The 14,544-nt window shown below is 44.7% G+C and overlaps 1 protein-coding gene across 1 annotated transcript in view; it reads right to left on the bottom strand.

Moving 5' to 3' along the window:
• LOC104073850 (potassium channel subfamily K member 16-like) overlaps window positions 1-14,162 on the bottom strand; it is a 128,942-nt gene extending 114,780 nt beyond the window's left edge. The window contains exons 1-5 of the mRNA XM_009573779.1: window positions 13,968-14,162; window positions 11,831-11,951; window positions 9,595-9,761; window positions 7,809-7,977; window positions 3,988-4,230 (exon numbers count right to left, since the gene is read on the bottom strand). Coding sequence (XP_009572074.1) covers window positions 3,988-4,230; window positions 7,809-7,977; window positions 9,595-9,761; window positions 11,831-11,951; window positions 13,968-14,162 — 895 coding nt within the window. The remainder of the gene's footprint in view (window positions 1-3,987; window positions 4,231-7,808; window positions 7,978-9,594; window positions 9,762-11,830; window positions 11,952-13,967) is intronic.
• Between the last annotated feature and the right edge of the window lie 382 nt (window positions 14,163-14,544).

The following is a 14,544-nucleotide window of genomic DNA, read 5'->3' as shown; positions in this document are numbered from 1 at the left end:
TCTGCACAGAAAGCAACAGCTCCCCCTTTCAGGGGTGATGCGAGGACAAGATCTGCTGCGGTTGTGTGGTGCTCAGAGGATGATAATGCTGAAAGAAGCTGCTTGCTCCAGCCCTGGAGAGATTTGTTGCTGTGCCTAAGCCCTTCTGGAGACAGCTTTGTTGTTCAGCGTAAGCATGAGGAACAATATCGCATCCAAAAAAGTTCCTCTCCCACCCTGGCTTGCAGCTTTCCGGGGCTTTTCCCTTGCCTTTCCCAGCGGAGAGGACCACACACCCTTTGGTGCTGGTTCTTTCTTCCACGTATCTGCAGCTTCTATCTCCACCCCTTCTGCCACATGAGGCATTGCCTGCCCTCGAGGCTGCCGCAGAGCGGGTCAGCTCATCCTGGCCCCAAAACCTACACCCAAACTTGCCATTTTGCAGATTTTTTCCTGACCAATCCCTTTCCCCGTGGGACAGGGGGTGTGAATGTGTGCCTCAGTCCTGCAGCAGACATTATGCAGGGGAAGCTGGTGCATGGGGCACGTGGTAGGAGTGTACCCTGTTGTCACACCGTGTGTGCTGCCAGTGAGGGTCCTTCGCATGATGGTTTGCTGACAGAAAGCCGTCGCATCCCCAATTGACCTCCACAAAGCTGTTTCAGTGTGGGTGCAAGGCAGGATCCCTGTCTGGACCAGTTCGTGGTGCCCATCCCCATCTCTTTCTTGAGAATGAGGCATGTTTTGGTCCTTAACGAGCTTGTATGGACTGCATAAAAATACAGGATGGCTTCCTCTGGTTCACGCTGACAAAAACTGCTGCTCTGGCCAGGACTTGCACTGGCCAGGGCTGTACCAGCTACATCAGCTGAACTGCACAGTAGGAGGTAGAGTAAAACTGCCCAAACTTGGCAGAAATGCAAAGGGAGGGGGTCTGCTGCACACAGCCACGAGAGGGCACGAGAAGCAAAGCTGAGACCCGTCTTCAAAAGGCCTCCTTGCGGGTATAAGGATTTATGAATGGCTAGTCTTCTTTCTTAGGGCAGTTATCTGAATTTCTCCTGAGAGCTTTTATGTTTTTTGTGCTTGTGGATGTGTTTTCTCAGTTCTGAGGCTGACATCTACAGCTGAAGGGACACCTCAATTCTTGGTGCATGAAGGAGGACAGCCCTATGACAGCCATTCCCGGCGCACGTTTCCCGCATCCCCTGGCCCTGGATGAGTTGTTCAGTCCCTCTGTGCCTTGTCTGGAGGGGCACGTCCTTACCTGGGGAGTGTGCCAAGAGGGGATGAGTTAAAAGGTGAATTGCCTGCACCCTATGACAATAGCTGCACAGGCCAGACTGACTTTTGGAAACAGGAAATGTTCGGTATTCATGGCTCATTGTTAAACACCCACCAGCATGCAGGACAGAGAATTCGTCCTATTCTGCTCAAAGAGCCACTGCCTGGCTCTATGCTTGCTGTTTACAGTCAGAACCCATGGACCATCTCTCTTGCCCTTCCTGAAATGTCTAAACAAGCATCCCAGATTGCTCTGTGTTGCAATGGGACATTACCAGCTTGTTTCAGGGCCGGGTTGTGTTATTTGTCATGACAGGGAGCAAGCGGGACAGTGGAAACAAGTTGAAGAAAACCCTTCAGATGTGTGTTGACTTCAAGATGTTCCTCGGGAGCTCTTCTTTCTCCCCAGCAATAGAGACAGCAAATAGACATGCGTTGTCCTAGCCCAGAGGCCCTGACTGCCACCTTGGGGCTGGAGGGCATCAAACACCAGGAACTGACCTGGAAGGAACTCTAAGAGACTGTGCAAAATGGCCATCGCACCCCAAGGCAGGACCACCTGTCCCTAAAACAGCCCTGACAGTACCTCTATGAGGTTGGGGGTGGGTTTAATGGTTCTTTTAGGAAGGGCTGGGAAAAGACAGAAGAGAAGAAATGATGCCTGGAAAATAATAATGTGAATCAATGTTTGGTGAGAGGGGAACACAGAGAGGTGAAGAGATCCCTGCCCGGAAGCATCCAGCTGCTTTGTCTGCCTGGCTATGGTTTCGCCTTGTGATAGCAACAGGGTCATGCCTTGCACAAGGACCACTGTGTCCTATGATACCCCTGCCACCTTGCCCCGATTTCGGTCAGTTCTTGTTCCTGCTGCCTCAGAAAGGTTTACTGAGAGTAAGACATATTAGGCGAGAAGTCAGCCTTGAGGGCAATACTGGAAAATAATTTGGGGAGGGAAAGAAAGTACATATTTGGTCAGGTCTACATGCCAGGTCTTGAACCAGCAGAGCTGTTTTGGCAAGAAGTGTGGTTTTGTTTGACTGAAATAGTTATGAATTCAACTTCAAGGCTGATTGCATCTTTATGGCCTAAAATTGCTTTATAGCTGTAATTTATTCTCCCTTTCATACAGGAATAGCTCTGGCAAAGGCTGGTCTTGCTGTAACTAACACCCAAAGGGTGAGCCGAGAACAATTATTCACTGTCTGAAAAAATAGGAACTTGAGGATATCACAAAAACCTGTCAAGCAACACGTTCAGCACCATCAAAGGGAGGCACTTCGTGTACTGAACCTATGGACTGCCTTGGGTGGGTCCTGTGGGTGCTGATGTGAGTTCAGCATCTGGGCAAGTTCATGGACTTTGAAGTACAGAGACCCTACCTCTTCTTGGGCAGCCTTTCAGCCACCAACTACTGGAAGAGGGATTGCACCCCAGCGCAGAAGTACGGCAGAACTGCCTCATTCTTACGCTATTTGGAGACACATGCTAGTAGGCATGGTCAGAGACAGGGTATCGGACTAGACTGGCTTTTAGTGTAACCATATACACCCATGGGACTTTTCACCTCTATGACTGTGTTTACCACAGCTGCTTTGCCAGCACTTCAGGGTAAGGTTTTTGTGCACTCTTGACACACACAGGGCACCTGATGCATAGATTGAGCCTTTAAAGGCCATGGTCTTCTCCCAGGGATGGCCTGCATGCCAGGTGGTACATCTGAAACATTGTGCCCAGATTTGACATCCTTTTTTTACCTGGTTGAAGGTAAGGCTGCACTGTTCAGACAACACTCGCACTTGAAAAGCTACCTTAGCATAATACAATAGAATTGTTTTTAATTTACTCTATAGTTCCTGTGGAATACAAACATAGCAGCAAGGCTCCGATGCAGTGAGGCCTCCTCCATTCAAACCAGTCTTTGTCCTTATAAAATCCTTATAGAATAAAATTTTTATAAAATTTGAATTAAAAACATGGGTTTATATGTTCTTTATAAACACCATCAGAAAGGTTTTTCAAAGCCACAGGGATAAAAGGTGAAATTGCCTTTATTCATCTTAGTGTAAAACAGGAAGATGTAGAATTAATGATTTCTACCACGCTAACCTTTTTCTAACCCTGTCCATTAGATGCTTCTAGTGTCTCTGAACTGAGCCCATGTCTTGTCCTTTAAACATGCCTTTCAGATAATAGCTTATCCAATATGATGGCTTAAATCAGGCATCTACTAAGTTATATACCCTTATTTCTTCTTCCAAAGGTGCTGTGCAATGCCTCAGAAAAGCTTGTGCATGTCAGTTCCTGGAAGAAACATGACTTCTTGCAAGCAGCAAAATCCAATTAGAACCAGCAAGCTCTACCATGCCCTTCCTCTGCATTTTTGTGGAAGCACCTTAAAAATGCCTTCCAAAACAAGTGCACTTCTCAGGTTGTTAGCACAACAACCTAGCTGCAAATTAAGGAGCAAATTTCTTACCATTAATATTCGGGCTTTGTGTAACTGTAAGTCTTGAGTTCTGAAAGGTCATATCTCAGCAAAAGGCAGGAGAAATTTTATTTCCATGGGAATTTCTTTAGAATAATTCACTAGCAACTCTCCAATGAAGAATTCAATTCTCATATGTTATGCAATAGTTTTGCTATAAGAAAAACATTTTTTTTCATTTTTTGTGTGTTCAGAATCTGCTGCTAATGACTCCATTTTCTGTGCATCCCCTCCAGCACATGGTGGTAGTAGTTCTTCTTCTGGAATAAATTGAGCAGGCCAGCATCTTCTTTGTTGGCTTGCTTCATTGTCCTTACTCACCTTTCCAATTTGATGGAGATCCTTGACAATTATTTTTTCAGTATCTTCTAGTACCGTTGTCAATAAATTAAATAGGAGAGCAATCCAGGCAAGGCCAAAAAGAATCCAAATGGCCACCAGCGTTCGGTAGTAGGAGAAGTAACTCCTGCCAGGCTGTTTACCTGCAGATAAGAGGAGAGAAAGAAGAATAAAATTAACAAGTTATAATTGCTTTGCCTGTGTAAAGTGGGCCAGCCTAATGGATTCATCAATGTATTTTATGTTGAGTACTTTAAGGTGACTTTTTCATTGTACTGGAGTCTCTCACCTCCCCAGCATTAGGTTAAGACTGGGCAAGTCTCTTCTTGTTGCAAGATATATGCTGATATATGCTGATATATGCCAGCACAAGCATGCTGGCCTGTCAAAAACATATACTGGGATTGAGGTGAATTAGCAGCAGAGCAGGATATTTTTTTCCCCTTATAGCATACCAATCCCAATTCAACCTCTGCATCTACAGGTAAATGCAATGATGTGGGAACTAGTGCAAAATTGTATTGTATTATCTTGAAAATATTCCCAAACTCCCAAAGCACAAAAAGCAGAGCACAGTAGGCCACTACAACCACACGACTATTACTACCTAGGTTATTGTAATTCTGTGTATTTCTATAAAGTATGATTATAACCTAATAAATATTTGCTTTAAATTATAGGTGCCCTTGATCATACAAAGAGAGTAGTTGCAATTCCTACTTTACTTTTGAATGGCTTCAGGAGCTTCCTCCATTAAAAAACTAGGTGACTAATGAGAGCTCACAGACACATGCCAAGAACTCAACTTTCTGTGTTGGAAACCAGTGGACCGAAGCTTATTTCATGCAGTCCAAACCTCTTAGCATCAGCCAGTATTGCACACCTGCTTTTCTGCATGGTCATTTTGTTTGTTTCTTCAGACGTCCACAATCCGCCACCAACATACAGAGAGCATTTGCTCCTACTGCACTTGGTCCCACACAATGTTATCATCATCATACAGCTGATATGGCCCTGGCATCTGCAGGAAAACTTGGTAATATTGCTTATTGAGTGCTGTAAGTCACTGTCAAGGGTGGCTCCACATAGTAGATAACACAGCAATGTGCGTGGACAGGGAGATCACCACAAACCTGGTGGATCATTTCTCATTGTGAAGCTGCCCAGAAGGAGCTAGGATGCTGGCAACTCTTTTCAAGTCCTGCAGTGCTCTGTACTGCATAGGTCAATGTGCAGGATTTTTCTACTTCATCATGCAAGAGCTCTGGAAATGGGGCAGGAGTGGGCTGATTTGTCCTCATGGATAGATATCCAACAGTTGTTTCTTTTTCTTCTGCAGAGGTTGAGTTGGCAGAGGGGATGCCAGCCTTGCTACAAAGAATCGTCTTTTGTGCTCTTATCTGAAGTTCATGATGTGGGGTTAGCAAAGCAACTAAAAATATCTCTGCAATGTTAACTCAAAACTGGACTTCAGCAGGGCATAAATTCGGTTTACAGCCCAAGGGGAGTTTCACCCTAGAGGTATCACCTATGTGTACATGTATTACAAACAGTTAAATTAACTCTGTCATCTTCCTAAGATGTCTCCCTACCCAAAACAGGCTTTATCTCATGCTTGAAGTACAACAGCTACGAACCAGTTTTGAATTACTAAAATGCAAATAAACCCAAACCTGTTCTGTTCCACTTGGCCAGTGCAAATCCATTTGTCATCTGTAATCAATTCTAAATGCATAATACTCAGAGCAGTCATTGATTCTGCTTGTTTCTTTGTGAAGGTGTGAGGCATTCAACCTATGATAATTTTATCACCGTTGTTTAAGGCCAATTGAGATAAATACTGCAGGGAAAAATATTTCAGCTCCAGTTAAGTCATCCTAATGAAGATGAAATCACAGAGCCAGGAGGCCTATCTAATTGTTATTTTTAAACTGTATTTGTAAAATAATATGGCTGCAGAGAAGGAAAGTGCTATGGAGGCAGTGGTTTTCAGGCTGTGACTTGCTGTCGTTATTGTAAAACACACTTGTAATTTGGGACAAGGGAAGAGAATGCACCAGTTTGATGTCCACTTTTTCTCCTGCACGGCACCAGCCACTCTCCGCCTTCCTGTATTCCACATCACTGAAGTTTGAGGTGCTCAGTATCACACAGGCCAGGGTTACCAGTCCTACAGATGGTTAGGAAAGAAATGCCTGTGCCCTATTGTGCTCCACTGCAGTGACAAAGATTGGCTCCGGCTGGAGAAAACGGTGAGCAAAGAGGCCACAATTGTGTGATACAGATTCCTTGCTGATGCGTGAGTTCTGTATCTTGTTCATGGCAATACTGCTTAACCACTGTTAGAGACAGAGAATCTTTCTCTGGATTATGTGAAAAGGGGAATTTCAGGGGGCACAGGTTTCCTGTGCTTTGTAGCAAGAGAGAGCAGTTAGCTGGCTGGGGTCACTTGGGGAAATGTGGCCTAATCAACTCATTGCCATTGCATGAATTAACCATCAGCTAGGCTACAAGATCATTACGATCACTAAACTCATGCAAACAAGCAAGATGTTAACTGGATCGTCAAAGTACTACCCAGCCTCGTTAGCAGACTCAGAGAAATTAAGGTCAGCAGGGAACACCAGACAGTGTCTGCAAAAGCTTGTGGGCTCCCTCTGCCAAAGTCCTCAACCTGATGTAAGAAATCTTTCAAACACACAGCAAGGCTGCCAGTCTCCAAGGCCCCTCTTGCATCTCTGCAAGGCTTGAGAGCCTAGGGTTTGTTGTGTGGTGGATGTCTGTCCGTTGGAAAGGGATGTGAGGCTTCCAGATTCTCTGTAGGGATAGCACTGGTGCTCAAGTATTAGCTTCAGGGCTTCCTCCTCATATCCCCACTGAAGAGAAGTTCAGGCTGTCAAGATGCTGGCAGGACAGGTTGTTGTAGAGGAATCTTTGATTCTCCGTGGAGTCCAAGTGTTTGATTGCTTCTTCTGTGGACACTGATTTGGTTCCTGGTGATCATTTTGGAGTTCCTCTGGAAGCTTATTCCATGGAGAGTGTATTTTGGTCAGCAGATCCACAAAAGCGTTTCGAGAAGCACTCCAGCATGCTGGAGTGTAGCTTAAACAGTTCATCTTCAGGGGAAATCCTAAGCTCTGGCTTGTGAAGACAGAGAGCCTCCAGTGATGCATAGGAGACTAAAGAAGGCCACTTTCACAGTAATATATATGTTTAAGCCCCACTTCTCACAGAGTGAGTAGATTTCCCCATTTTCCCATGACTGGGATTTCCACCTCTCAGTCTGTTATGTAAAATCATGTCTTCTGAAACATGACCACTTATTTCTTTATTCTACACTTTGAAACATAAGTCTTAGATGGCTAAAGCAGGGATACATGCCTTATTTTGTATGACTATCGCAAACTGTTCCCTTTTGGTATATGCAAATTCCTAGGCTCCTTGAATTCTCCCCCTATACTTCCCCTTCCCTCTGCAAAATACTTGGCTTCTTTGCACTCCAAAGCACCATATTTCATTATATTTATACAATTTGTGCTTTTGTCAGCACATGCAATCCCAGAGAAATGAGTATTTCCCCCAGAACTGTACAAGGCAAAGACTAGTCAGACTCAGACAGATTTGTCTCTACAGTACATTGGTGGCCTGTGCAGTCAACCCATGGTGATTACAGTCACAACACCGGCGCTTTGCTGTGTCTCCTCCCTGAAATCAAACTTACCTACTACATAATCTCCAAAGCCAATGGTGCTGAGGGTGATAAATGCAAAGTAAATTCCTTCGCTGTAGGACCAGCCCTCTGTTATATGGAAGAAGAGTGATGGCAAGCACAGAAAAACTAGGATCCCCGTTGCCAGGAAGAACAAAAGGGTCAGAAATTTGATCTTCTTCTGAAAAAGGAAGAAACCAATTCAATTATAATCATGATTTGACACATTAGCAGGCCATATATAATGGTGGCTATTCAAAATGGGTGGCTATCTAGGAATACCTACTAGGAGCACAGGAACTGAAGGATTTGTATTGAGTGCTCTTCCTCTAAAAGTACCCTAGCCTTGCTCTGAAGCAGGGGGAAGCCATGTATTAAGGGTGTTGCATGTCCGCAGTAGCCCTGGGAGATGTAGTCTTCTATCTGACTGTATCAGCCTCCAGTGACCATGAGTAAGGAGGAATTCCTATCCAGTGACTTTTACTGGAGTCGGACTATTTCCACTTTTCACCAGACAACTTCACTTTTAGTTTTTAGGTATTCATGTGTGGCACCTAAAGAACATTCAAATTTACCTGGGAAAATAGACTTTTAAAAAAAATATTTACACCATTTCTGACAGTAGTATCTCCGAGAGTTCTGATTGTTGACTTTATTTCTCATTGCATGAATGCCACAACTTGGCTCCTACCCAGTGGATATGTTACTACAAGAAGATCTTTAAAAAATGAGCTCCTGATGAAGAAGCGCCCAGACAGTGACTTTTGAACCATCCTACTTCCCAGAGGTCATGAAGAAGCCTTGACTGGAGAAAAAGGCTTGTTATGTATTAAGATTCACCAGCCAGACACACATACAGTTTATGTATAGAATTTTATAAGTCCAGATTGTCTGAAAATTAATGGCAACTGTTGAATAATTTTTCATGCCTTCATGCATTGTGCATATGCTTGAGTCTATATCTGATCAAGCCTTATGTTCTATTTAAGTTTGCCAGACATGGGGAGAAATTTAGCAATTTGAACAGGATTGTCTGTAGCATTCATACCTTGTCCTGAAAGAGAATTACAGTAGGAGACACAGAAAAGCTATTCTCACTTCCTCAGTAGTGGTGAGAGAAGGGGAGGAGCTGCAAATAACTTGGGGCATAACCAGGCAAGACACATTCTGTCTCTAGCCCTTTACAGGTGCCTCCTCACTTTTCAGCAACTGGGCTCAAATGGACAACTTCAGCCTGATGGTTCCTTTCTGTCAAAGTCAAGGGAGAAGATGGATTAAAGGACTGCATAATGAATAAGGAGGGGTGACACACTAGGCATTGAGTCAATATCCATTGAAAGCTCTACAGCTCACCTACTTTTTACAGCTTTTTACAGTTCACCTGCTTTTTACAGCTTTTTACAGCTCACCTGCTTTTTGCTGCCTCAAGATGAGATGCTTAATCACCTCTCTCTTTACTGGTTATAAAGGGAGACAGGTACTTCCCTAGAGTGTTAGCTCCTGCGATAAGCGTCTAGAGAAGTGGGACGAGGTGCCCACTCTCTCCCCTGATTGTTGAAAGGGGCTGGATGTCTGCCAATTAGATGGGTAGACAGAATGCATCCCTTTCTCTGAATATCTCCTCTATGGTTGCCTTGACTGTTTAGCTCTGCAAGTATAGAATGTATCTTTCCCTCTCCTAGCACAATGTCTAACACAGCATAAGAACAAACACAATAGAGGATAATGCCAGCATATATCTTGAGAAAAAAGCTAGAAATGAGCATATAACTGTGTCTGAGTAAGTAAAACCAATTACCTTTCTCATTCCTTTCTCATACAGGAATTTCCCCAGCTTTTTACACAGCAGTGAGAGCATCTTACCGACACGGTGCAGAAAGACAATATTCAGAGGGATTCCAAACAGAGCAAAAAAGACACAGAAGATCTGGCCCCCAGCAGTTTTAGGACGTAGCGTGCCATAGCCTATGAAAAAAGATAGGTCAGAGGAGATATTCTAGAGAACTGAAGCAGTCCATGGTCACATTCACGCCTACCCCAATCTGGCCTGTCTTTGACCCCAAAAGATGTGGCTAGCACTTCTCAGTCCACATGCACTCTTCTTTCTCTGAAAAAGGCAGTAAGCAGATGAAGTGATTCACCCTGCATGTTTTGGGGCATGCTGTGTGCTCCCAACCCAGCCTCAGTGGGAATGAAAGCACAATCTAAAAGCAGTTATGGAAAAATGCTCTGTCCTGTGACAAATACATGGAAAGACAGAAACCAGAGGTCCGGGGACCTGGAAGACATCAAGGCTGGAGTCCCAGGCTGATTGCCATGTCAGAATCACATATAGCCATCTCTAGCTTCTTGTCGATCTGCCTGTGAGTTAGTGACCTCCCTGGCTAAACGCCAGTAAGTTGGTATGTCCAGATACTGGCTCCAGTCCTGGAGGCAGTGCAGTGTGCATTAGAATAGACAATGCTAATTAGTCCAGACCTTACTGGTGGCTGATTTATTCATGCCAGAGAGATATTTGTCTTAAAGTCCTACTAAAAAAGGATTTATCTAAGTAGTGGAACAACAGCTGCAGAACTCCAAACATGTCCTTTAATGGACTGGAGAGTTTGTTCCTCTTAGGCCCCATGAGGTACATCCCTGAGTGCAAGAGTCCTGTACTTTGTCTATATGCTTCCTCTATCAGTGACCCTGAGAAAAGGCACTTTCCCAAGCACAGTTCATCTCAAGGCATCCATTACTTGGAAAATGCAATGTTTTCTTTGGGGGAAAAGAAAAATAAAACAACTGAGTGATTTATTGGCTACTAGGCCCCCAAATGCTTGAGCTGTCTTGTGTTCCCTGTTGCAGAAATATTCCATTTTCATGACAACACCTGGTGAAGATGAGTGGAAGTACCTGATGTACCTTCAGAATAGACCTCTGCGGCAAAGGTGCAGAGAAACAAGCAAAGTTGCACTTTTCCTGGGACAGCCTGTCTGCCTCACTAGGGAAACAAACTTAACAGGAAGCGACTGATTTGTTTGGCAGAGAAATGCTGTAATGACAAAATACAATAATACAGAATGGAATGGATTGGCTAGTAGCAGGGTGCTGACGAAGTAGGAAAGCTTTATCGATATGTGAATGTTGTTGTAACCATGGAACATTTCTCATTGATGTGATGGTTCAGAAGCCTTTCTTTCTTCTACAGCAGGAGGTTGCCACATGGGTTCATGCAACATCTACACACCTGCCATGATGTTGGGACACCACTGGGGCCCTTGTGACTTGTCACACTCACAGATCAGTGGAGCAGCTATGCTTAGGGTGTAGTGGGAGTGAGGCCTCAGCTTCACTCTGCAAAAACATACATTTGACTTTCACTGCATGAGAGTGTGAAGCAGGAGCCAACAGTGTGGATTTTATGCTTAAATTTGGCAGGTCTGCACTTTTGGTGAAATGCAGGTCAAATGCATATTTGAGAGAAAGGGAGAGGCAGGCAGGGGTAGGCAGCCCCTGAAAAGGTCAGAACAGCTTGAAGCAGCAATGTAAAAGTCTCAGCATTTGCCCTGCCCCCTTCCCATTTTTTTCCTCTTAGCATATTACTAATTCAGTATGTGCAATAACAGCTCAGCACAGGTTATTGAGACAGTGTCCATGCCCAGCAGAGTTCACTTCTTTCCTACCATTTCCTACCTTTCTTTTATGCTTTACAGTACTCTCGGATTTAAAGCCTATTCAACTCTAGAATAAAGACTGGGAAAGTGAAGTTTACCTCCCACCCACAACTGGCAGCAGAGCAAACATTTTAACAGATGGCTCAAAAAGAAGAATCAAGTGGGAAATAATATGAAAGGCCACTGGTATTTCACAAGTCAAAATAATGCTGTGCAGTAGTGAGGTCTCAGGACCAAGTCCATTGCTGCTTACCATCCATGACGATGAAGGGCTGGAGTTTTTATCCGTGAAAGTATTATCCATTCAGGTCCTAATAACCAGACATAATAAGCATCACACACACACAAACACACATACATGGAAAGCATTAGACCCACCTATTGTGGAGACAACCGTGCCTGCAAAGAAGAAGGAGTTACTGAAATCCCAGTTGCTGTCTTCAATCTGTGATTCATTTCCAACAGGGTATACTCCATTCTGAATGGCTTCAGTCAGGTTCTGGGAGGGAAAGCGAAGTTTGGTATCAACACAGCTGCTTTTCTCAAGTGCTTGCTGCAAGAATACTACAGATTTAGCCAACTACTGCTCCTTTCCTGTGAATACCACCCACCTGTCCTCAGCAATACTCTGACACCATTCACACCTTTACCTCCAAGGCTGGGTAGCAACCAGCCGGTGTTTTTGAGTGTTAGTCTTTTGCCCTGTTTATGCTGACTGCTCTAGTGGGTGTTAGGAGAACTTGTTTCTTTTAGCATGATCAAGGACCTCAACTCTTTTAGGCTAAGTACTTCGGAAAAAATGATCCTATAGATGACTAGGACATGGCAAAGCAAGACAGCCCACTGGCTTAAGTGATGGAGTGGTTGGTTACTTGTTTTGAGTTTGCCCTTGAGACAGCAGTGGTGGATCCAGGATCTAATCACCCACCTGTATGCAGATGCACTGAGCAGTGACTCTGATCCCTCCCAGGAAGGCATCAGTGAGTTATAGCAGGGTACATGTGACATACACAGAGATTTCATTTTAAGGCCGTATTCTGGTTAATGTCACAGATTTAAATTCAGAGAAAGTCCATTGATTTGCAAAGCATTACTCTTGGTGCTACCAAAATCAGAATTCAGCCTGACATATACACTCTTCTCCAAACTGCATACATGAACACACATGCACATATTCACAATGTGGCCTCTGAGATGAGGTTAAATGAACATCTGTCAGAGATGGTTTGGGTTGAGTTGAGACTGCCCTGCCACAGGGGGTTTGACTAGATGTTTCTCCCAAGCCCCTCCAGCCCTATCATTTAGGGCCTTTATGCATTTTCAGACTCTTCCTTTCTTCCTTGGTTTTAATTCTAAGTGCTGTTAATTTTTTTTAAGGTTAAAAGAATAATAATAATTAAAAAAACCAAACAGTGTGCATCTGTCCCTGCCTTTAGCAAACAGAGAAATTGGACTGGACATCTGGAAGGCAAGCTGGTTTGTACAGAAACAGCCTAGATAAAATCCAGGGCTGAGCCCTGCCAGAGGCAAGACACAAGCTAGAATAAACTGCACCAGAAAAGCCTTCCCCCCCGCCCACCTCTTCCTCCCTCACTATCTTTTCTGCTGGTGTCCCAGAAAATCAAGGCTAACAAATCATTCCACAGCCCTTGCACAAAGATTTCATTGTCTTGAGAAGTTCCTCTTTTTTTTTTCTCCTCCCCTGCCCGCAGAAAAAAATCCAAGGTGAAGAGGGTGCATAGTATGTGAACTGGGGGCTGGATCACCGGTTGTTTTATTAGAAATACCAGTTCTTCCCTTCCTTTCCTTATCCTGCGAACTGGCCCATTACGAGCTCCATTAGTTTCCCATGAGGAAATGCTTACAGCAAGGCTATTTGCATTCCTGATTTTCTTCTGCGTTGTAGCGGATAGAGCTAGGAAATACCGAAGATGAAGAGACAACCATACTCATTCTCAGCTTCCTGTGCTGTGACCAGAAACACCTTTCACTTGGCCAGGCTACCTGTTTCACTTCTGCAGCATCTTCAAAAAGTAAACCCTGACTATGCCACCTTCCTTGTAGTGATTTGGGCTTCTTATTTTCACCCAACAGATTATTTCAGACCTTGCGATATTGTTACTTTTGTGTTATCTGTGACACTGTTGTAAGTGGCAACCATGCCCATTCATTTCAGTCAGCCTCATTTTTCCTGCCATGCCACCCGTTGTAGATGAGCACAGCCCCACCGAAAGCCAAATCAACGGGAGGCAAGACCCCAAAGAATCAGGACATCACAGGATGGGGACTGCTAATAGATAACACACAAGGTTTTTCAAGCTACACAAGCTGTATTTACCATCACCGTGACCTGTCTGCTCAGACCAGAAAGTGGGCTTGGGGTTTGCTAAAATCATCCAAATGACCACATCAGTAGGAATGTAGTGACAGTTATCTGTGTAGCAAGGCTGAGTAGGAAACAACATCTGATGGGGAAACAGGAGGGAGAAAGGGCTTTCGCAGGGCTGGCACTTACCTTCATAAACTGCTCCATCTCTGCCACCGTGAGGTGGGTGAAGTTCTGCAGAAAAGCCTCCTTCATCTGGGCAGCTGCTATTTTCTCCTGCTTCTCAGCGGTCCTCTCCAGCGCCTGGAACACGGCTGCACCCACCAGCAAGTAGACAAAGTAACCGGCCACCAGCAAACCCGTCTGCAGCTTGCCACTGCACATGGCCTTCGGTGGGACACGGCAAGGGATGGGGAGTGAAAGATGGCAACTGGTAAATCCCTCGCGCTCCTGGGAAGCCTCCCCCAGACAGGAAGAGCCCTCCCAGCTCTGGTTTCCGCTGGGATCCTGCTCTGACAGGGACAGCGAGCTGTCAAATACATTCATGGGGAAGTTGGGAAAAAAAAACCACCAAACCCAACCCCCCCAAAAAAACTTTCCACTCTCTGGGCTGCATGCTGTTTAGGGATTTCCTCTTGTCTGTGAAACTCTGCCTTGATGAGTTCTCAGGAAAAGTGGGTCAGGATGTGAGGAGCTGGCGGGTGGCCATCTCCTGCTCAAGAGGCTCTGGGGACAGGTGAGGATAGCCTGCAAAGGGCCCACAGGG

The sequence above is a fragment of the Fulmarus glacialis genome, unplaced genomic scaffold (genome assembly GCF_000690835.1).
Source record: "Fulmarus glacialis isolate BGI_N327 unplaced genomic scaffold, ASM69083v1 scaffold7423, whole genome shotgun sequence".
NCBI lineage: Eukaryota > Metazoa > Chordata > Aves > Procellariiformes > Procellariidae > Fulmarus > Fulmarus glacialis.
Note: the sequence above shows the minus strand (reverse complement) of the source record. Positions and strands in the feature narration are given on the sequence as shown.